At 52.0% G+C, this 22,928-nt stretch overlaps 3 protein-coding genes across 9 annotated transcripts; 2 read left to right on the forward strand and 1 right to left on the reverse strand.

The window, feature by feature from the left end:
- Nucleotide 1: 1 nt before the first annotated feature.
- Nucleotides 2-18,092, forward strand: BEST1 (bestrophin 1). 7 transcript variants are annotated; one of them, XM_063782962.1, is made up of 12 exons: nucleotides 2-168; nucleotides 365-417; nucleotides 5,401-5,588; nucleotides 8,736-8,830; nucleotides 9,347-9,580; nucleotides 10,473-10,627; nucleotides 11,016-11,093; nucleotides 11,776-11,928; nucleotides 13,110-13,190; nucleotides 13,502-13,653; nucleotides 15,864-16,502; nucleotides 17,728-18,092. In XM_063782962.1, the coding sequence occupies exons 3-12, from the start codon at nucleotides 5,437-5,439 to the stop codon at nucleotides 17,744-17,746; spliced, it is 1,758 nt and encodes a 585-aa protein (XP_063639032.1). In that variant the 5' UTR covers nucleotides 2-168; nucleotides 365-417; nucleotides 5,401-5,436; the 3' UTR covers nucleotides 17,747-18,092. The 7 variants fall into 7 exon arrangements, 6 of the variants coding, with proteins under 6 accessions (XP_063639032.1, XP_054518318.1, XP_001151529.1 ...); XM_001151529.7 differs by lacking the exons at nucleotides 2-168; nucleotides 365-417 and adding an exon at nucleotides 3,378-4,045; XR_010147216.1 differs by lacking the exons at nucleotides 2-168; nucleotides 365-417 and adding an exon at nucleotides 3,411-4,045 and having other exon boundaries at nucleotides 11,776-12,131.
- A 96-nt stretch (nucleotides 18,093-18,188) lies between these two features.
- On the reverse strand, nucleotides 18,189-21,689 carry FTH1 (ferritin heavy chain 1). The gene is made up of 4 exons (XM_001140124.8): nucleotides 20,935-21,689; nucleotides 18,993-19,139; nucleotides 18,611-18,736; nucleotides 18,189-18,515 (listed from the first exon to the last, which is right to left on the reverse strand). The coding sequence occupies exons 1-4, from the start codon at nucleotides 21,046-21,048 to the stop codon at nucleotides 18,351-18,353; spliced, it is 552 nt and encodes a 183-aa protein (XP_001140124.2). The 5' UTR covers nucleotides 21,049-21,689; the 3' UTR covers nucleotides 18,189-18,350.
- LOC104001207 (uncharacterized) lies at nucleotides 21,047-22,343 on the forward strand. Its single transcript, XM_009423374.5, has 3 exons — nucleotides 21,047-21,144; nucleotides 21,286-21,436; nucleotides 21,682-22,343. The coding sequence occupies exons 1-3, from the start codon at nucleotides 21,047-21,049 to the stop codon at nucleotides 22,219-22,221; spliced, it is 789 nt and encodes a 262-aa protein (XP_009421649.3). The 3' UTR covers nucleotides 22,222-22,343.
- The last annotated feature ends 585 nt before the right edge of the window (nucleotides 22,344-22,928 follow it).

Genomic DNA, 22,928 nt, shown 5'->3' on the forward strand with positions numbered 1-22,928 from the left:
CGCGCATCTCCCCAGCTCTGCCCTGCTGCCCCAAGAGATGGCTCTCTGCTGGGAAGCTCGAGAGCTTGGAATCTGCTGCAGTCAAAGTCTCTTCCATGCGGCCAGGCACAGTGGCTCATGCCTGCAATCCTAGCACTTTGGGAGGCCGAGGCGGGTAGATTACTTGAGGTCAGGAGTTCAAGACCAACCTGGCCAACATGGTGAAACCCCATCTCTACTAAAAATACAAAACTTAGCCGGAAATCACTTGAACCCAGGAGGCAGATGTTGCAGTGAGCCAAGATCATGCCACTGCACTCCAGCCTGGGTAACAAAGCGAGACTCCGTCTCAAAAAAAAAAAAAAAAAAAGTATCTTTCATGCAGGCCCCATCCTTTGGACCTCCCTTCAACCCCAAGAGAGACCACTACCCTAGCAGGTAAGACTCTATCTCTCAGAAACTGACCTTTACTGTAGAGCTGATAGTGGGAAAGGGCTCAGGATCCAAAATCAAAAGACCTAGATCCTAGTCTCAAGCCATTTATAGCTGTGTGACCTTGGACAAGGCAGGCCTTGAGCTTCAGTGTCCTCCTTTGTAAAATGTGGATAAACATGCGATACTGAATCATCCTTCAGGAATAGCTCTATGACTTTCCGTAGGTTGTTCCCCTGATGTGTAATGCTCTTCCATTCTTCTCCGCTCCATGAACTCCTACTCATGCTTCAAGACCCAACCGAAATGCCCCATTGTCTGTAAAAATTTCCCTGACCTCTGTGCACTTGGCACAGATCTTAGGCCTTGCCATTCTGTGTTAGAGTTGTTATTTAAGTGTTTCCAAATTTTTTGACTATGAATACGTACAGGCAGGAATCAGATTAGGCTCAGTTCTGGAAGGAGAAATGGTTTGGCGAATATTTTCTTTGCGGAACAGAAAGCAGAAGAGGGCGACCTTGACTGGGTTGGGTGCCATCTCTGCAGGGGTCAATCCTGGGACTCTTGTTCCAGGCACGGCTTGGGTCAATCAGCACTCATGACTTTGCTGTGTGCCTGAGCCGTGCCTGGCTAACTGGGGACATTTTCATAGCTGAGACCCAGTAGGAGAGACCATGACTTGTGCCAGGGTGTGCCTGTCTCAGCTCTGGGGCAGGGCCAGGAGCAGCTGCTCATGGGATGTCTCTGGGGACATGCTGGGGCCTCTGGGAGGGGAAGGGAGACTGGGCATGCACTGTCGATGGTCCTGGTGGTACTCCTGGGATATTGCCAAGGAGCCTGCGGTTGAGGGAACAGGGAGGAGGGACTCTAGTGTCTCCAACTCCCTCTCATGGCTCTATGGCTGCTGGTCGGGGTCAGGGAGATGAAGCAGTGCCAGCTCCGTGGTCTACGCTGATCCTGACCAGTGAACCAGGCTTCCCCAGCCAGAGCCAGCTAGTCAAGCACGCTCTCTAGTGGCCACCACAGGGAAGGCAAGAACTTGTCTCCACAAAGGCAGGATTTTCATTTATTCCTTCAGAGAGTACAGAATGAGCATCAATGTTCCAGGCATGGTGCCAGGCATGTGTGTTAACTTTAGTTAAAACATACTTATTGGCTGAGTGTGGCGGCTCACTCCTGTAATCCCACCACTTTGGGAGGCCTAGGTGGGAGGACTGCTTGAACTTAGAGCTCAAGACCAGCCTGGGTAATGTAGTGAGACCCTATCTCTATAAAAAACAAAAATAGCTGGGTGTGGTGGTGTGCGTCTGTAGTCCCAGCGACTTGGGAGGCTGAGATGGGAGGATTGCTTGAGCCTGGGAAGTGGAGGTTGCAATGAGCCAAAATCACACCCATTGCACTCCAGCCTGGGTGACCTTGTCTCAAAAATATACTTATATATTTACTTATATATTTATATGTATAAATATATGTGTACATACAAATAAATATATTTGTAATATTATAGACATATTAATACGTATTTACATATGTTAATATATAAATATATATAATATATATTTGTTTATCATCTTCTAAATGGAAAACTCTCTCTTGAGTTTCAGGATGTGTTGGTTGGGAAGGGAATACAGGATAGGGAAATAATCCATTAAGCAATGACTCAGCACAGGCCATAAAATCAGAATCACCTGGAGAACTTGAACAATCCCAACACCTGGGGTCCATCCAGACCAATCAAATCAGAATTCGTAGGGGTCAGGCACAGGCACCATTGGTTTGGAGAGTTGACGGACACATGTCCCATCCATCATTCTCATTCAGCTGCCAAGGTAGGCATCGTTGTCCCATCTTGCATATGAGGAGACTGAGGCTGAAGTGAACCTGCTTCTTTCCCCATATCAGTTGAGGACAGCGATGGGGCAGCGGGGAGGCAGTAAATACTCCTACAAGGCTGCCTCTAAAGAGATTCTTATAATAACAACAGCTTTATTGTTTGCCATGATTAGAAAAGTATTCAAGGTCATTGCGAAATAGTGTTTTTTTTTCTAGGCAGATAATTATATAAAGGCAAAAATGGTGTGTGGGGGTGGGGGACAAGGGGAGGGAGAGCATTAGGACAAATACCTAATGCACGCAAGGCTTAAAACCTAGATGATGGGTTGACAGGTGCAGCAAACCACCATGGCACATGTATACCTATGTAACAAACCTGCACATCATGTATACCTATGTAACAAACCTGTACATTCTGCACACATATCCCAGAACTTAAAGTGAAAAAAAAAAGTGGTGTGTAGAAAAATCACCTGCAATCTCAGCATAGTTAACGCTTAGTACATTTCAGAGAGAGAGGGTGACAGGAAAGGGAGGATGAGAGTGGGTTTATTTTAAGACACAAGGTCATATTATAAAATCAGGGCTTCTGGAAGTTTAGTCCCAAAACCACACACCTCATAAACCCCTGCAGTGCTTGATTAAAATGCAACATCCCTAAGGCCACAGACTCAGACTCTGGAGAAAGATTCAGAAAACTGCCCGTTTAATAAACATTTGGGCGATTCTTACGGCCTCTAAAGACCAAGAACCACTGCTGCCTAGAGCTCTGCTCTCTTCATTGAACAATACAAGAGGAGTGTGTAGGTAGACACCCATCACTTCCAACAGCTTAGGAGAGCCCTTGAGTATGGATTGATGTATTAAAGTTTATTGAATCACATGCTGAGATTTTCACCAGCTGCCCGTGGGGATCTGGGCATTTATTCCCATATTGCACTGGCTGGCTGGAAGCCAGCAGCATAAACTCCAGGGCTGTTCTGTCAACCCCCACCAGACTCACCCCCCTCCACCAGCCCCGGCAGGCTTCTCCTTCCATCTCTCTGAAGCAACCTACTGATGGGCCCTGCCAGCCAATCACAGCCAGAATAACGTATGATGTCACCAGCAGCCAATCAGAGCTCCTCATCAGCATATGCAGAATTCTGTCATTTTACTAGGGTGATGAAATTCCCAAGCAACACCATCCTTTTCAGATAAGGGCACTGAGGCTGAGAGAGGAGCTGAAACCCACCCGGGGTCACCACACACAGGTGGCAAGGCTGGGACCAGAAACCAGGACTGGTGACTGCAGCCCGGTATTCATTCTTTCCATAGCCCACAGGGCTGTCAAAGACCCCAGGGCCTAGTCAGAGGCTCCTCCTTCCTGGAGAGTTCCTGGCACAGGAGTTGAGGCTCAGCACAGCCCCCTAACCCCCAACTCTCTCTGCAAGGCCTCAGGGGTCAGAACACTGGTGGAGCAGATCCTTCAGCCTCTGGATTTTAGGGCCATGGTAGAGGGGGTGTTGCCCTAAATTCCAGCCCTGGTCTCAGCCCAATGCCCTCCAAGAAGAAATTAGAGGGGCCATGGCCAGGCTGTGCTGGCCGTTGCTTCTGAGCAGATTACAAGAAGGGACCAAGACAAGGACTCCTTTGTGGAGGTCCTGGCTTAGGGAGTCAAGTGACGGCGGCTCAGCACTCACGTGGGCAGTGCCAGCCTCTAAGAGTGGGCAGGGGCACTGGCCACAGAGTCCCAGGGAGTCCCACCAGCCTAGTCGCCAGACCTTCTGTGGGGTCATCGGACCCACCTGGAACCCCACCTGTGAGTACAAGGTGCCCCAGGTGGACTGGGCTGGGGCTTTGAGGCCTTCAGGGTTGGATGGCCATCTTGCATATTTGTGTGGGATGTGCACACACAGGCAGCACATGCGCAGGTGTGTGGGCACCTGTGTGTCTGTGCAAATGCCCTGAGGTGGGAATGAGCTTGGTGTGCATCAGGCACAGCCAGCCAGTGTGGCTGCAGCAAAACACACAGGGAAAGAATGGAGGGGGCATCAATCACTGCTTCAGTAAATTTTTATTGAGCGCCTTCTACGAGAACACAAGAGGAGCTTCCATTCTGAGGAGGAAACAGGCAGGAAACAGGCAGATATCCTGTATAATTTCAAGTAGTGATAAGTGCTCTCTAGAAATATCAAGCAAGGTGAGGAGACACAGAGCACCGGTGGCAGTGGGGCTCTATTTCCAGGTAGGATGGTTGGGAACATCCTTTCTAAAGGGAACCTGGAGTGGGAAGGAACCATGCAGGTATCTCAGGAAGAGCTTCCTCCAGGCAGGAAGATCAGCAGGTGGAAAGGCCCTGGAGCCACCATTCAGTAAACATCATTTGAGCATCTCTACCAGCTAGGTTCCATTATGGGAATGGGAATATGGTGGTGGACAGGGCTGCCTGGTCCCTTCCATACTTCTCACACTAGGGTGGTTGAGAGAGCTTGGGAGCTAACGAACAAGATGGGCTGAGAACACTGCCTAGCCCAGAGGACCTGAGCTTAGTGTGTAGACATTGCTGCTGTTACTGCCTTTGTCATTGTATTACTTATTTATTTATTTATTTATTTATTTATTTATTTTTAGACAGAGTTTTGCTCTTGTTACCCAGGCTGGAGTGCAATGGCGTGATCTCAGCTCACTGCAACCTCCACCTCCTGGGTTCAAGCGATTCTCCTGCCTCAGCCTCCTGAGTAGCTGGGATTACAGGCACCCACACCACGCCTGGATAATTTTTTGGTATTTTTAGTAGAGACAGGGTTTCACCATGTTGGCCAGGCTGGTCTCGAACTGCTGACCTTAGGTGATCCACCTGCCTCGACTTCCCAAAGTGCTGGGATTACAGGCATGAGCCACTGCGCCCAGTGATTATAGAAAGTTAAAGGCACATGGCAATGCACACGCCTATCTACGTCTTCCCTGCCAAAGCAAAGGGCAGCCTCTGGGCTCACTTTCTTGGGTTTCCACTTCCAAAAGGCAGTCAGAACTGGCAGGGCCTTGGAGACCACTTCATCCACCTCCTAGGATCCCTATGGGAGAGTTGAGGTCTAGAGCAGGGAAGGGTCCTGACAGGCTCTGACCAGGGCCTCTGATCCCTACAAACCCCCAATCAGTGTCCCTCTCTACCAGGACCCAAGCCCACCTGCTGCAGCCCACTGCCTGGCCATGACCATCACCTACACAAGCCAAGTGGCTAATGCCCGCTTAGGCTCCTTCTCCCGCCTGCTGCTGTGCTGGCGGGGCAGCATCTACAAGCTGCTATATGGCGAGTTCTTAATCTTCCTGCTCTGCTACTACATCATCCGCTTTATTTATAGGTAAAGCTGGCAGGGCTGGGCCGGGGGGCCTGGGAAGGATGTGGCTGGGGCTGGGAGCTCCTGGGGGCCTCCCAGCCAGCTCAGGGGCCAGTGTACCAGTTCACTACAAGACTAAGCTGAGCTCCTGACCAGGTCCTGGGCACTGGAGCTGAGGCTGGGGCTGGGGGCTGGGGAGAGAAAAGAAGTCAGACTGAGAGGCTGCTCAACCCAGGCCAGCAGGGTTTTAGCCACCCTTCCTCCAACCCCAGGAGGACCCCTGGAGCCCAGGCTTTGTCTGGCCCCACTCAACTGGCCTGTTTTACTGAATCCCACACAGACTCATAGGCCCACATAGTACATTAAAAAAGAGAGAGAGAGAGAGAGAGAGAGAGAGAGAGAGAGAGAGAGATGGAGTCTCACTGTGTTGTCCAGGCTGGTCTCGAACTCCTAGGCTCAAGCAATCCCCCTGCCTTAGCCTCCCAAGGGGCTGGGATTACAAGTGTGAGCTACTGCACTTGACCAACCACATGGTACTTTTTTTTTTTTTTTTGAGACAGGGTTTCACTCCATCACCCAGGCTGGAGTGCAGTGGGGGCAATCTTGGCTCACTGTAACCTCTGCCTCCGAGGTGCAAGTGATTCTCCTGCCTTAGCCTCCTGAGTAGCTGGAATTATAGGCACACACCACCACGCCTGGCTAATTTTTTTTTTTTCTGTATTTTTAGTAGAGACAGGGTTTCATCATGTTGGCCAGGCTGGTCTTGAACCCCTGACCTCAAGTGATCCACCCACCTCGGCCTCCCAAAGTGCTGGGATTACAGGTGTCAGCCACCATGCACAGCCCACATGGTACATTTTTTAAAATTATTTTTTAATTAAAATGTTTATCTAAGGCCAGTAGCAGTGACTCGCGTCTGTAATCCCAGCACTTTGAGGGGCCAAGGTGCGGGGATCACTTGAGCCTGGGAGTTCAGCGTGGGCAACATAGTGAGACCCCGTCTCTACCAAAAATTTAAAAAATTAGCTGGGAGTGGTGGCATTTGCCTGTGGTCCCAGCTACTTGGGAAGCTGAGGTGTGGGGATGGCTGAAGCCTGTGAGGTCGAGGCTGCAGTGAGCTATGATCGCACCACTGCACTTCAGCCTGAGTGACAGGCTATCTCAAAAGCAAACAAAATAATGTTTATCTAAACAATAAAATATAATCACAGAATATATGATAGCATTTTAAATTGAAAAAGCATTAATGATTACATGGATTGTAAAATATCAAATACATGAAATTCTTGTGTTCTTAATAATGCTAGCAACAAGGCACATTTGGTTTTTACTAGGGCACCAAGGTACTTTAAAAAAAGTTAGGGCCAGCCACAGGGGCTCACACCTGTAATCCCAGCACTTTGGGAGGTCAAGGCAGGAGGATCACTTGAGGCCAGGAGTTTAGGACCTGAGCAACATAGGGAGATCCTGATCCTGTCTCTATAAAAAATTAAAAAATTGGCTAGGCCCTTTGGCTCACACCTGTAATCCCAGCACTTTGGGAGGCCGAGGTGGGTGGATCATGAGGTCAGGAGTTCAAGACCAGCCTGGCCAACATAGTGAACCCAATCTCTACTAAAAATACAAAAATTAGCCGAGTGGGGTGGCACGCACCTGTAGTTCCAGCTACTCAGGAGGATGAGGCCGGAGAATCGCTTGAGCCCGGGAGGCAGAGGTTGCAGTGAGCCGAGACCATGCCATTGCACTCCAGCCTAGGTGACAGAGTGAGACTCCGTCTAAAAATAAAATAAAAATCAAAAAATGATCTGGGCATGGTGGCTTATGCCTATAGTCCCACCCAGCTCCTCAGGAGGCTGAAGCGGGAGGATTGCTTGAGCCCAGGAGGTTGAGGCTGCAGTGAGTCATGACTGTGCCGCTGCCCTTGAGCCTGGGTAACAGAGCAAGACCCTATCTCAAAACAAACAAACAAACAAACAAACAAAAACCAATAAACCAAAAACATTTATCTAAACAATAAAATAAAGGACAGATATAATCACCGAATATATGATAGCATTTTAAATTGAAAAAGCACTAATGACTACAATGGATTATAAAACATCAAATACATAAAATTCTTGAGTTCCTCCTAATACCAAATACAAAGCACATTGGTCTTTGGTTTTTACTTGGGCACCAATGCATGCTGAAAAAGAGTCAGACTTCATTTTTTAGAGTAGTTTTAGGTTCACAGCAAAATTGAGCAGAAGGTAGAGTTCTCATGTGTCTCTTTGCTCCTCCCCCTGCCCCCAGCCTCCCCACTATCAACACCCCCACACTACAGTGGTAGATTTATTACAATCCCTGAACCCACAGTGACACATCACTATCACCCAAAGTTCATAGCGTACAGCAGGGTTCACTCTTGGGCTGTACATTCCATGGGTTTGGATAAATGTGTAATGATGTCTCCACCATCACAGCATCAGGCAGAGTAGTTTCACTGCTCTAATAAAATCCTCTGCCTATTCACCCCTCTCATTAAAGCCAAACACTCTGTTTCTTTTTTTCTTTTTAGAGACAGTGTCTCGCTCTGTCACCCAGGCTGAAGTGCAATGGCAATCACAGCCCATTGCAGCCTCCAACTCCTGGGCTGAAGTGATCCTCCTATCTCAGCCTCCAGTGGCTACGACTGCAGGCATACGGCAACGGCACCCAACTAATTTTTTGTAGAGATAGGGTCTTGCTATGTTGCCCAGGCTGGTCTTGAACTCTTGGTCCTGCCTTAGCCTCCCAGAGCTCTGGGATTACAGGCGTGAACCACCGTGCCCGTCCCAAACACTCTGTTTCGACCTGCTTTTAAACAACTGACCCTTGGCTGCTTTCAAAGGATCAGGGTGTCTGAAACTGGCCTCTGCAGCAGGACCTTCTTTCCTACACATCTCCCAGTGGCCAGTGTGAGGATTCTCCCCACAAGAAACCACTGGAGGGGGCCTCCTCCTGTCCGGGTTTGGGGCTGTACAAGGAGCATCATGGACCTGGCTCAGGCCTCAGGGGGGGCCCTGGGCTGGGGAAAATGTGGGATAGCATCGAGGCAGTCCCACTCCTACCCAGGGCCGGGCTAGACCTGGGGACAGTCTCAGCCATCTCCTCGCTGCGTCCACACAATTCCACCCCCACCCCCACCCTCAGGCTGGCCCTCACGGAAGAACAACAGCTGATGTTTGAGAAACTGACTCTGTATTGCGACAGCTACATCCAGCTCATCCCCATTTCCTTCGTGCTGGGTGAGTTCCCCCTTCTGGCTGTTCCGGGTCCCTGTGGCCGCCCAGGCTCCAGACAGGCCAGGGGAGGATCACGAGGAGCTGCGGCAAGGGGCTGGGGAGGGGGCGGGGGAGCGCCAGCGGCAGGTCGGCGCCTCTCTGTAGGGAAAGGTGCGGACTGCAGCCAGAGAAACTGAAGTTAGACGTTAGGTGAGACGTCCTGCCGTTAGCAATGAAAACCCCATTTTCTGAGGGAAGCGCTGACATCATGGTCCCTGGAGCCCCTGCGCGGGAGGGGAGGGGGTCTGGCGGATTTCTGGGACCAGAAGGGGGACCCCCGGGTGACAGAACCCTTGGGGCTCTCGCGCCTCCATGCGAGGCTCTGCCTGCCTCTCGCTCCCGAGCGCCTTCCAGGAGGGCTGGGGGCTAGGCCCGCTCGCAGCAGAAAGCTGGAGGAGCCGAGGCATCGCCGGGCGCTGGGCCCTGGGCTCTGGCCGCAGCCTGGCCCCTCGCCCCTCGCCCCCCGCCCCTCCTGCCCAGGCTTCTACGTGACGCTGGTCGTGACCCGCTGGTGGAACCAGTACGAGAACCTGCCGTGGCCCGACCGCCTCATGAGCCTGGTGTCGGGCTTCGTCGAAGGCAAGGATGAGCAAGGCCGGCTGCTGCGGCGCACGCTCATCCGCTACGCCAACCTGGGCAACGTGCTCATCCTGCGCAGCGTCAGCACCGCAGTCTACAAGCGCTTCCCCAGCGCCCAGCACCTGGTGCAAGCAGGTGGGCGGACCGGGAGCAACGGGGAGGCACCGGGCAGAGCCAGGGGCCGAGATGTGCGCGGCAGGAATGGAAGATGGGTGGAGCCAAAGTCCCCCGGACTCGGGGGATTGGGTGGAGCCAGGAGTGGGGTGTTGTCAAGATTTGGGGGTCCAATTGGGCGGGACAGAGTCGGGTGTCTGAAGGTGGGGCGAGGCCAGGAGCCCACCCTCCGAGAGTAGGAGTCTGAGGCAGGGCTAAGGACCCTTGAGGGATAATGGAAAGAAGGGTGACGGCTTGGGAACTGGTGAGGTTCTAGGGTCTACTTCCCTCTGCCCTTGCCCCTCTTGATCTCCGGTTTCCACTCTGGAGGTATGGGACATTGGTCTCTGACACCCCCTCAGCCTGGCCTGACCTGGTCCTGGTTAATAAGACAGACCCAGGCTAGGCGTGGTGGCTCTCGCCTGTAATCCCAGCGCTTTAGGAGGCAAAGGTGGGAAGATCGCTTGAGCCCAGCTGTTTGAGACGCCCGTGAGCAACATAGCGAGACCCCCATCTCTACAAAAACATTAAAAATTAGCAGGGCATGGTGGCGTGTGCCTGTAGTCTGAGGCTGAGTATCGGGAGGCTGAGGCAGGAGGATCACTTGAGCCCAGCAGTTCCAGACTGCAGTGCGCTAAGATCGCACCGCTGCACTCCAACCTCGGTGACAGAGCCAGACCCTTTCTCTGGAAATAAATAAATACCCTGCCCACATGCTCAGCCCAGAACAGCACCTAGTAGGTGCTCAGAAATTTTTTTGTTGTTGAAAGAAAGAGGATGGCAAAGGAGTGCTGAGGTTCCTATAGGTCAGCAGGTGCCGGCCATCCCTTCTGCAGGTTCTCCCACCCACCGCCTTCTTCACTCCACTCTGCAGGCTTTATGACTCCGGCAGAACACAAGCAGTTGGAGAAACTGAGCCTACCACACAACATGTTCTGGGTGCCCTGGGTGTGGTTTGCCAACCTGTCAATGAAGGCGTGGCTTGGAGGTCGAATCCGGGACCCTATCCTGCTCCAGAGCCTGCTGAACGTGAGCCCACTGTACAGACAGGGCTGCCGCAGAGTGGGAAGGGTTGTGGTCCACAGGAAACAAGGTTTCCTACAAAGAGAAGCCTCGGGCCCCTGAGGGTCTTCCGAGAGCCTGAGGTGGGGTTGCAGAATCTTTTCCAACAGCAATCCACAGCCCGAGGTGGTCCCTTCTCAGAGGACCCTCCCTCTTCTCCGAGTCTGTGAGGTCCTGGTTCCCTTTTGATAGATGAGGAAGCTGAGACACAAAGAGGTTTAGTGAGCTGCCCATGGCCACACAGCCAGGAGTGGACCATAGGTACCAGGCCCTGGTACCTGGAGAAGAGGGGGGGGCGAGCCCAGGGTGGGGGCAGGTGGTGTTCAGAACCCCATCCCCCTCTTCTGCCCCCCAGGAGATGAACACCTTGCGTACTCAGTGTGGACACCTGTATGCCTACGACTGGATTAGTATCCCACTGGTGTATACACAGGTGAGGACTAGGCTGGTGAGGCTGCCCTTTTGGGAAACTGAGGCTAGAAGGACCAAGGAAGCAGCTGGGGTGGGAAGGGCTCACCTAGAGGCTAAGTGGCTCCCCTGGGAGTTGGGTCCACACTTTGAAGTTGGGTCTGGACTTCGAAGTGCCAAGTTCTAAGAGTCCAGGCTCCTGCCTGGCCCAGTCCAGTAGAGGCAATGTGATTATCCCTATATTAAAGAGAGGTTGGCCGGGCGCAGTGGCTCATGCCTGTAATCCCAGCACTTTGGGAAGCTGAGGCAGGTGGATCACCTGAGGTCAGGAGTTCGAGACCAGCCTGGCCAACATGGTGAAACCCCATCTCTACTGAAAATACAGAATTAGCTGTGTGGTGGTGCACGCCTGTAATCCCAGCTACTTGGGAGGCTGAGGCAGGAGAATCGCTTGAACCCGGGAGGTGGAGGTTGCAGTGAGCTGAGATCATGCCACTGCACTCCAGCCTGGGCGACACAGCAAGACTCTGTCACAAACAAACAAACAAACAAAGGGGTTAACAGAGACCCTAAGTCACATGAGTGTGCAAGTCAGAACAAGGCCTTGGTCTCCTGTCTCAGACTCCCAGCCCCGGGAGCATCCTGATTTCAGGGTTCCCACCTAGCCCTTTGCTACCACATCCTCCTCCTCCTCCTCCTCCTCCCAGGTGGTGACTGTGGCGGTGTACAGCTTCTTCCTGACTTGTCTAGTTGGGCGGCAGTTTCTGAACCCAGCCAAGGCCTACCCTGGCCATGAGCTGGACCTCGTTGTGCCCGTCTTCACGTTCCTGCAGTTCTTCTTCTATGTTGGCTGGCTGAAGGTGGGCCTCTCCAGGGCCCTGCTGGGCTGGAGGCATGGCCAGAGGGGTCATGGCCAGCAGCTGCCTGAGACGAGGATGCAGTGTCAGGAAAGGAAGGTCTCACGGGTAGAAAGCAGCCAGGCGTGGTGGCGCACACCTGTAATCCCAGCTACTCGGGAGGCTGAGGCAGGAGAATCGCTTGAACCCGGGAGGCAGAGGTTGTGGTGAGTTGAGATCGTGCCACTGCACTCCAGCCTGGGCAAAAGAATGAAACTCTATCTCAAAAACAACAACAACAACAAAACAAAGCCCTAAGGTTCAGAAGCCCCTGCCCTTTAGAAGGCAGATTGGCACCACCTATCCTTATTCAAGATGCCTGTTGGGCTGTCTTGTTCCTCACCTCAGGTGGCTTGTCCAGGTATTCCCTCCCACCACAGCCAATACTCCGAACAGATGTTCTGAATCACACAGTTTTCTCTCCACCTCTTTATCTTTCCTTCCTTCTGTTGCCCACCCACTCTCTCTCCCTTCCTACCTTCCTTTATTTTTTGGTAATGGGGGTGTAAGTCTCTGTCTCTGCCCTTCCTGTCACTGTGACACACACACACACACACACACACACACACACGCATTCCTATTCCTCTAAATTCCCCCTGCCCCCCCAGTTATCTTTGGTTTCTGCAGATCAAAACAAATCACACTTTTATGCTTGAAATTCTCCAGGGTGCCCCAGTGGCCTGCAAGATGTCCCCTGGACCCCTAAGGCAGACGCGTGTCACCTCTTCGGGGCTTTGTTAGGGCATTTTAGAGGTTGCTATCCAGGAATCTGCCCACCTAGACTGCCCTTTAGTTCAGCCCAGCTTCAGTATGTATCTCTGTTGCATGAATGAATAAAATTATGCAACTCCAGGTAAGATACATGAGGTGAGATAAAGGCAGTGACTCAGCCGAGTGATACACTCAGGGACAGCTGTGGGTGTTCAGGGAAGGACTGGCTCAGAAGAGTTAGAGGGGCTGTGTCCAGAAGTGTGTGGGTGCCCACAAGTGTGGGGGGCTGGAGCCCTAAACTCTGCCTTTGAAGACAGTGGTCAGGCAGGAAGGGCGTCATGGGGTGTGGAAATAGCAGCAGCTGAGGTTTAAAGGGGGAGGCTGGCTTTGAGGAGTTCTGCCTGAGGGTTTACAGAGCCTCACCTGTCCCCAAGGTGGCAGAGCAGCTCATCAACCCCTTTGGAGAGGATGATGATGATTTTGAGACCAACTGGATTGTCGACAGGAATTTGCAGGTATGGGGAGAGGGAGAGAGACCATACCATGGACCTTCCCCAAAGTGGACCCAAAGAGAGGTCCCCACTGTTCTGTAGGGAGGCCTCACAGTGAATGATCACCCCTTCCCCTCCTCCCTCCTGCAGCCAGTCATTCACTCACAGGATTCTCACCTCAATCTTTGAGGCTGCAGGCAGGCACCCATCTCCCCATTTCACAGGCAGGGAAACAGGTCCAGAGAGAGGGAGAGATTCCTCCAAGTCATCAGGCACATACAAGGTCCTGCCTGGGATGATCTTTCTGTGGGACTTCTTCTGTCCCTGGTGACCAGGTGTCCCTGTTGGCTGTGGATGAGATGCACCAGGACCTGCCTCGGATGGAGCCAGACATGTACTGGAATAAGCCTGAGCCACAGCCCCCCTACACAGCTGCTTCCGCCCAGTTCCGTCGAGCCTCCTTTATGGGCTCCACCTTCAACATCAGGTGTGGCCAGAGCCAGGGGGCTGGGTGGGAAGCCCCTCCTAGTGCAGGGGTCTGCCTAGGAACTTAGAATAGCACTAGTTAGTACATACAGGTTGCTTCAGTAAGTGTCAGGCACTGTACTATGCTCTTTATAAACATTAACTATTTTTTTCCTCCCAATAATTCTGGTTTGTTATCCCAAGTTTTCAGATAATTCAAGTACAGGTTCAGAGAGAGTAAGTTGTCCAAGGCCACATAGCTACCAAATGGTGCATTTGCTGCTGGAAGGACAGCCTGTGATCAGTGATGCAGTGGAACGTTAGGACCTGGCTCTTGTCATCCAGAACTATGTTTTCTTTTCTTTTTGAGACAGAATCTCGCTCTGTCGCCCAGGTTGGAGCGCAGTGGCGTGATCTTGGCTTACTGCAACCTCCGCCTCCTGGGTTCAAGTGATTCTCCTGCTTCAGCCTCCCCAGTAGCTTGGATTACAGGTGCCCACAACCACAACTGGCTAATTTTTGTACTTTTAGTAGAGATGAGGTTTCACCATGTTGGCCAGGCTGGTCTCGAACTCCTGACCAGTAATCTGCCCGCTTTGGCCTCCCAAAATGCTGGAATTATAGGTGTCAAAACTATGTTTTCTGATAAGCTAGGGTGCTTGGATGGGAAGTGGAAGTGGGGTTCCCTGGGATGGGGGAGGGGCAGCAAAGTCCCAGCAGGCAGCGAGGCCATCACAGGTACCTCCTGAATTGACTTTGTCCTACCGAGTAAAGGGCTCAGGCCACCCACAGCAGCCAGACTTATCCCCACATGGTCCCACTTCCCTGATTCCATCTGAATCCCTCTTGAGCTGCAGTGGGCTGAAGGGCTATCCCAGCTGGTCCTTTCTCCCCAGGACAACAGAGTTGAAAGTGCCTTGGAGAGTGTTGGGCACATGTCAGGGTTCATACTCAAGGGTTTCTTCCACGGTATCCAGTGCTGTTCTCGCTTGTTCTTTTCTTTTTTTTTTTTAAACGGAGTTTCACTCTTGTTGCCCAGAGCTGGAGTGCAGTGGCACAATCTCGGCTCACTGCAACCTCCGCCTCCCAGATTCAAGCAATTCTCCTGCCTCAGCCTCCCGAGTAGCTGGGATTATAGGTGCCAGCCACCAAGCCCGGCTAATTTTTGTATTTTTCGTAGAGACAGTTTCACCATGTTGGCCAGGCTGGTCTCGAACTCCTGACCTCAGGTGATCCACCCTCCTCAGCCTCCCAAAGTGCTGGGATTACATGTGTGAGCCACTGTGCCTGGCTGCTTGTTCTTTTAAGAACCAAATATCCTACTAGACTGCAATCGAGTTTAACTACAGTCTATAGATAGTGTGAGGAAGGGTTGGGAAGGTGATCAAATGAAGGCTGGAGGCTTGCTTAGGTCAGAAACATTTCTGGAGGATGACTTTGAGCCCTACATGGTCTGTACCCCAGCAGCTGAAGGTTGTTGAGGGGTGGGGAGGGCTGAAAACAGAACGATAAAGCATAGACCTTGTCTCCAAGGAATGCACAATTTATGGAGGGAGCTCAAACCCAAGCCTCAAACTCTGGATACAAGGTACAAAGTACTGGATGTCCAGAAAAGGGACAGAACATGGAACACAGTCATCTTTGTCTGCCTGGGAGGCGGCTTCCAGCTGGGTCTGGAGCTGGGCCATGGAACATGGGAAGAATCTGAACTTGGGCAAGGGCAGGCCATACTCTCTGGTAGATAAGCTTTCCCTTGCAGGGTAAAGGTCTGGGGCTCTCGGGATGCCTGTTGCTAGGAAGCCAAATTTCTCTTTGTGGATGTCACTCCCAGTTGGAACCACAAATTCCTGGCATTGCCCAGAGTCACTCATGGGCCTCATCTGAACCACTCATGCCAGGGCACCAGTGTTTCTGACTGCCTGGAGTGAGGGGTTTTACAGGGGAAGTGAATGATGAGGAGGCCTTTACACGCCAGGCGGGGTGGTTGCGGGGGCTGGATGTTAACTCTGGTCAAGAGGGAATCAACAAACAGTGAGGTGAGCTGGGCCTGGAGGGATCACCGGGAGGTACAGGACAGATCAGGAGAGAGGTGAGAGCTGGGGCATGGTGAGGAAGACGGTGTGGCCTTGGCTTGGGCCAACTGAGAGAGAGGAGCGGGGGTAAGGGAGAAGTAAGGCCAGGTGTTGGTCCTTTGTCCACTGGCTCAGCCCTGCATCTCCTGTTTCTTTCCAGCCTGAACAAAGAGGAGATGGAGTTCCAGCCCAATCAGGAGGACGAGGAGGATGCTCACGCTGGCATCATTGGCCGCTTCCTAGGCCTGCAGTCCCATGATCACCATCCTCCCAGGGCAAACTCAAGGACCAAACTACTGTGGCCCAAGAGGGAATCCCTTCTCCACGAGGGCCTGCCCAAAAACCACAAGGCAGCCAAACAGAACGTTAGGGGCCAGGAAGACAACAAGGCCTGGAAGCTTAAGGCTGTGGACGCCTTCAAGTCTGCCCCACTGTATCAGAGGCCAGGCTACTACAGTGCCCCACAGACGCCCCTCAGCCCCACTCCCATGTTCTTCCCCCTAGAACCATCAGCGCCGTCAAAGCTTCACAGTGTCACAGGCATAGACACCAAAGACAAAAGCTTAAAGACTGTGAGTTCTGGGGCCAAGAAAAGTTTTGAATTGCTCTCAGAGAGCGATGGGGCCTTGATGGAGCACCCAGAAGTATCTCAAGTGAGGAGGAAAACCGTGGAGTTTAACCTGACGGATATGCCAGAGATCCCCGAAAATCACCTCAAAGAACCTTTGGAACAATCACCAACCAACATACACACTACACTCAAAGATCACATGGATCCTTATTGGGCCTTGGAAAACAGGTCTGTCCTCCACCTGAACCAGGGGCACTGCATTGCCCTGTGCCCCACCCCAGCTTCCCTTGCTCTGAGCCTACCCTTCCTCCACAATTTCCTAGGGTTCCATCACTGCCAGAGCACACTGGACCTACGCCCAGCACTGGCTTGGGGTATATACTTGGCCACCTTCACAGGGATCCTAGGGAAGTGTTCGGGACCTTTTCTCACTTCACCCTGGTATCACCCAGAAGACTTCTTGGGACCAGGTGAAGGAAGATGAGGTTGTGCTGACCAGAATGCTGCTGGAGAACTGCCCCAGGGCTGACAGGCCAGGCTTAGCTGAGCAGATGTTATCACTGGCCCCAACTTACTTTGAGCAAGGGTGGCTGACCCAAAACCATGAGGTGGCAGTCAGCTGGATGACAGATGAACACTTCCCCCGTAACTATTTAGGGTAGTACCCAAGCACTACAGGAAAAGGTGGCAGGAACTGCCTCACTCCTAGGAACTGGTAGATGGTGAGGTTGAGGGTGTCCAGGGCCCTTAGGTCATTTTCTCACTGCCTGGGGACCTCACCAAAATACTTCTTGCTTCCTTGGCGTCAGCCCAAAGCTGTCACAAAATCAGATATTTCCCTTTATTCCAGATTTCCTGGACACTTTCACCCAATTATAAACACCCCACTTCAGCCCCAATCATGTGGGAGGAAGTGTAACTTCCCTTTTCTGGATTCTCAAGCAGCTACTTTCACGGTCAGAACACGCAGCTATTATGATTGAAAACTTAAAAGGGCAACAATTTCAGTCTTGCTTCTAGGGCTAGACAGGAACTTGGCAAACATCTGTGGCCTGTTCAGCAAAGGATGTTAATATTTAAGAATCTTGTCTTGGGCTGGGTATGGAGGCAAGTGGATCATAGGAGCTCAGGAGTTTGAGACCAACCTGGCCAACATGATGAAACCCCATCTCTACCAAAAAAAAATACAAAAATTAGCTGGGCGTCGTGGTGTGCCTGTAGGCCCAATGCAGGAGGTTGAGGGGAGAATTGCTTGAACCCAGGAGGTGGTGGTTGCAGTGAGATTGAGCAACTGCAATCCAGCCTGGGCGACGGAGTGAGACTGTCTCAAAAAAAAAAAAAAAAAAAAAAAAAAAAGGATCATCTCAACCTTTGCCCTCCTACTGCAACATTTTGGTATTTGAAATGAAGGTACCTTCCATACTCACGCTGTTAATACTTTCATTCTCACTAGGGATGAAGCACATTCCTAACCTGCTTCCTAACGGGGATGCTTCGCCAGCCAGGTCCTCACCTGTGTGTACACCAGCAGGACACTGATCCAGTCACAGCCATACAGCTGTCCACACTGAAGAACATGTCCTACAACAGCCTGAATCAAATGGTTAGCTTAATAGATAAAAATCCCAGACTACTTCAGCCTTTAATGCCTTTTATTCATAAAAACTGTGAAAGCTAGACTGAACCATTGGAAACATTTAACTCAGACTCTGGATTCAGAGTCGGGAACCCTTAGTTCTGTCTGAATCCAAGACAGCCACACCTTAGTATACTGCCCAAACTAATGAGTTTAATAAATACAAATACTCGTTTCTTTTTGATTAGTGTGATTAGAACTGAACAACAGCACTTAAGGAATCTGGAAGATAGCCTGGATAGATTTCTGATTCATCCCAAGACCTCAAAGACAACACCTGGGTACCAAATTTCTTTATTTGAAGGAATGGTACAAATCAAAGAACTTAAGTGGATGTTTTGGTACAACTTATAGAAAAGGTAAAGGAAACCCCAACATGCATGCACTGCCTTGGTGACCAGGGAAGTCACCCCACGGCTATGGGGAAATTAGCCTGAGGCTTAGCTTTCATTATCACTGTCTCCCAGGGTGTGCTTGTCAAAGAGATATTCTGCCAAGCCAGATTCGGGCGCTCCCATCTTGCGCAAGTTGGTCACGTGGTCACCCAATTCTTTGATGGCTTTCACCTGCTCATTCAGGTAATGTGTCTCAATGAAGTCACACAACTGCAAAACAATGGGGAAGACAGTTAGTGGGCAGCTTTCCCAATCCCTAAGGCAAATGATTTCCTCCATTTATTTCCTGGGGTTCCAATACTCACATGGGGGTCATTTTTGTCAGTGGCCAGTTTGTGCAGTTCCAGTAGTGACTGATTCACATTTTTTTCCAAATGTAATGCACACTCCATCGCATTCAGCCCGCTCTCCCAGTCATCACAGTCTGGTTTCTGAATGAGAATAGGTTAATGCATCTCTACCAACTAACCTAGAAGTCAGCAAGCCCATCATCTCTAACCACCACGTTTTGGCAAAAGGGACATTACTATTTACCTAATTTAGTTTAGATGGTAAGCCTAAAAAAGCACAAAAGGCAAAAGCCCAGTGTATCATCACTTTATAAGGGCAATTGCTAGTTTAAGTGATTTCTGATACCCGAACACTGCCAGATGATGAAGTATGACACCCCTAGGATCTTTTGTTCACCTTGATATCCTGAAGGAAGATTCGGCCACCTCGTTGGTTCTGCAGCTTCATCAGTTTCTCAGCATGTTCTCTCTCCTCATGAGATTGGTGAAGAAAGTATTTGGCAAAGTTCTTCAAAGCCACATCATCGCGGTCAAAGTAGTAAGACTGAAAGGGGAACACTGAATGTGTTATACTAGGGATCCCCAGAAACAGGTAGCTGTGACGGTCTACAGGGAGGCAAGATGGTCTCGTCAGCCTAGGCTTCCTTTCTCAAAGCACAGCATGAAGGAATCAGTGCCTAAGGAGACTGGGGGCAGATGAGCTACTGGATTGAACCCAAGAGTAATGTTTCTATTCTAAAATAGAAAACTGAAACTTGATCCTTGAAAGTTAACTTCAAGGAACCTTTAGGATATTATGGGCATTGCCTGGGGCAATGTCTTAAGGATCTGTATTACTGCACAGAAAACTTACAGCCAGTGTCAGAATTCATTGTCTGATGAGAGGGCGCTGGAGTACTGACCCTGCACTTAGTCCTTTTCTCCTCCCTGCTCCTGTATTAACCATGTTAAAGCAAGGTTAAAACTGAGCTCAGGAGTCTGCCAGCTGTACCACATATTTATTTATAAAATTAAAAACCCCTGCTGGGTGCGGTGGCTCAGCCTGTAATCCCAGCACTTTGGGAGGCCGAGGCAGGCGGATCACGAGGTCAGCAGATCGAGACCATCCTGGTCAACATGGTGAAACCCCGTCTCTACTAAAAATAAAAAAAAATAGCTGGGCGTGGTGGCGTGCGCCTGTAATTCCAGCTACTCAGGAGCCTGAGGTAAGAGAATCACTTGAACCCAGGAGGCGGAGGCTGCAGTGAGCCGAGATCGCGCCACTGCACTCCAGCCTGGGTGACAGAGCGAGACTCTGTCTCTCACACACACACACAAATTAAAAACCCCCATGCAAGGTGGCAAATGTGGACAGTATGTTGATGTAAACATACTTTTATAATAGTTATATCACAAAAATTTGATTTTCAGTTGTAGACATTTGATGTAGTCAAGTGTTTGTGAAAGGCAGTGACAGTCACAGAAATACAGGCCTGTTTTCAAATCCATTTGGAACACATTTATTCTTGGGATAGTTTGGACAATCACAAGGCAATTCTAAGGAAGACTCCCACGACACTGCCTAAGACCAAGATTTGGGAAAATTGATTCCACTGATCACTGAAAAATTTCTTGCCCAGTAACTGTCGGTGGACTTTATCCAAGAACTGGGGGTTCAATTAGTAGGCCAAACTCCACACCTCTTACGGTAAGATACATAAAAGATAAATTAAGTTCCCTAGGCGCAAGGTCAGGTGACACTTCGGTGACTGCAGAAGGGGCGATTCCTAGAGATATGCTTCAAAGCAAGTGGGACTTAGAGATAAGCAGAGCCGAGAGGTGGATACGGCTGCTCGAGAGGGATCTACCCACAAGATAAGCCACCTCCCGCCAGCCCCCAAGGTTTGCTATTCGACACCGTTACCCAGCAGCTCCGCCACACACAGGCGGACGGGAGCTGGATACCTAAGCAAAAAACGCTGGCATTTAGGGCCAAATGCCGGAGGCAGAGGAAAAGATGGGAGAGCAAAACTCCACCTTCCTAACCGCAGGATTGATCACACAGGCTGGCAGTCTTGCAACCCCAGGATTTCAGGACACCAAGCTCTCCTTAAAAAAGAAGGGTGTGCAGAGGCGGCCCTGGCCTAGGAGGGAGCATTCTCAGGGTACAGCCGAGAAGAACCAGCTGCCCCGACTTTCTGCGCCAGAGAAGTCCTCGGAAACCTCGAGCAGCCTCCATTTTCCAGAAGGGCGCAGGGAGGCGGGGGAGCCCGCGGGTGGCCACACCCCCGGCCCGCCCCAGCGCGCGCCCCGGGAACCGCGCCCGGCCCCCGCCACCGCTTAGGCCCGCCCGCGCTCACCATGGACAGGTAAACGTAGGAGGCGTAGAGCTCCAGGTTGATCTGGCGGTTGATGGCGGCCTCTGAGTCCTGGTGGTAGTTCTGGCGCACCTGCGAGGTGGACGCGGTCGTCATGGCGGCGACTAAGGAGAGGCGGCGGCGGCGGCGGTGGCTGCGCGGCGCTGGAGCGGCGGCGGGGGCCTTGGGGCAGTCCGAGGGTGCGGTGAAGAGGTGACGGAGGGCTGGCTGTGGGCGGCCGGCCGGGGTGGGGGACGAGCGCCGGGTTCCGTCCAAGCACTGTTGAAGCAGGAAACCCCGACGACTCTCGGCGAAGAACGTCTGGCCCTGCGGGTCGCTTTTGGTCTCTTATAGCCGCGTCGGCGTCAGGCCCGCCCCGGCCAATCAGCGCTGCCCGCCCCGAGCCCGCTCCTTCCGGTGGGCGCGGGACCCCGCCCCTGCTGTGGGGGAGGGGCGGCCGCTGGAGGCCCTCGCGCGCTCTGGCGGAGCTCGGGAGCGGGGACCGGTAGCCGACTGCCTCTGGGACAGCGGTGGCGTCTCTGTGCCCGTTTAGTGGAGTTGGAGGGAAGCTGCGAGGAGGCGCAGGAAGTCCACCTCAGAACCCCCCCCCCCCCGGTCTAGGGGCGCCCGGGCGTTGGAACCGGCGGGGGAAGGGTGCGGGGGCGCATGGGGTGATCCTGATTCGGCTCCCATTTTCCCGAACGGGCACCCTGAGGCTCCTGGCCCGGGGCATGGTGTTAAAAATCATAGCTGCGGAGAAGCCCTTGTGACACCTTGCTGCAGATTGGGAAGCTGCAGATTGGGAAGGTGGAAGGTGGAGACGCGGTCCTTAGGTGGTCGAGCGCATTTTCTCTTCCTCAGAGTCCAGGAAGGAGCGCGATGGAGAAGTGGGGCGCACGGCGGGTTTCGGGTCCGCCCCTGCCCTTCCGACTCCTCCGACCACGTCTGCCTTTGGCTGAAAGCAAATATGGCTCCGTGTGCAGTTTCTGCAACAAAGGCTGGGCGGGCCGGGTTTCCCTAGGGATGGGGACCGCCTCCCCGGGGAGTCGTGGGGGTGAGCCACCGGGGCCTCCGAGAGAATCGCTGGTGTCGCTTCGCACCCAAGGGACACATCTCGGGTTAGAAAGGAGAAACGACGTGGATCTAAAGGCGAAGCCCATGCTGAGGACTTTTCAAAATGGCCTCTTATCGGCCCCACTCACAGGAGCTTCAGGCTTCGGTGGCCCTGTAGGACAACCCTGGGGTGTCATTGGAGAGAAGCTGACGGGGTTAATGGCGGGTGACAGGTGAAAGAGACCCCGGAGGGGTGGGGCCAGTGTGTGTGGCTTGCAGCTGAGTCCCAGGCACAGGGTGGATGTGAATTTATGGGTGGCAGAGCTAGAGCTAGGCCCTAACCTTACCTAGGTCCTGGCTTCGAGGTCCACTGTTCTGTCGCGTCTTTTGACGCATCGGTGGAAGAACTGAATTTCAGGATGCTCACAAACCTGCAGCTGGAAGCTAGACTTCCAAACCTTAGTTTAAAAAAGCAACTCTCCTGAAATACTAAAATAAATTGCCGACGGAATTAGGGTGATTTCTTTTTCACGGTTTCATTTAAAAATGCACCTATGTTATTTGCAGGAAAAACGTTTTAGTGGTGCTAGAGCTACAAGAATAAGGTAAACAGAAGGATGCTGCTAGACCAGGAGAGTACCTTACCCAGTCTGGGATAGGAGGAGGTCGGGGAAGCCCTCCCTAAGCAAGACACGTGAGCTGAGTTTGAAGAAAAAGTTAAAAGGAAGGTGAAGTGCGGGAGAGAAACAGGGAAGGGAATTTGGAGCAGAGTGAACAGCATATGCAAAGGTGTGGCAATGTGGAAATGCATGGCCTGTTAAAGCTGCCTTAAGAAAATATGTTGCCTGGGGCTGGGCGCGGTGGCTCATGCCTGTAATCCCAGCATTTTGGGAGGCCGAGGCGGGCGGATCACTTGAGGTCGGAGTTGGAGATCAGCCTGGCTA

This window comes from Pan troglodytes, chromosome 9, assembly GCF_028858775.2.
Source record: "Pan troglodytes isolate AG18354 chromosome 9, NHGRI_mPanTro3-v2.0_pri, whole genome shotgun sequence".
Taxonomy (NCBI): domain Eukaryota; kingdom Metazoa; phylum Chordata; class Mammalia; order Primates; family Hominidae; genus Pan; species Pan troglodytes.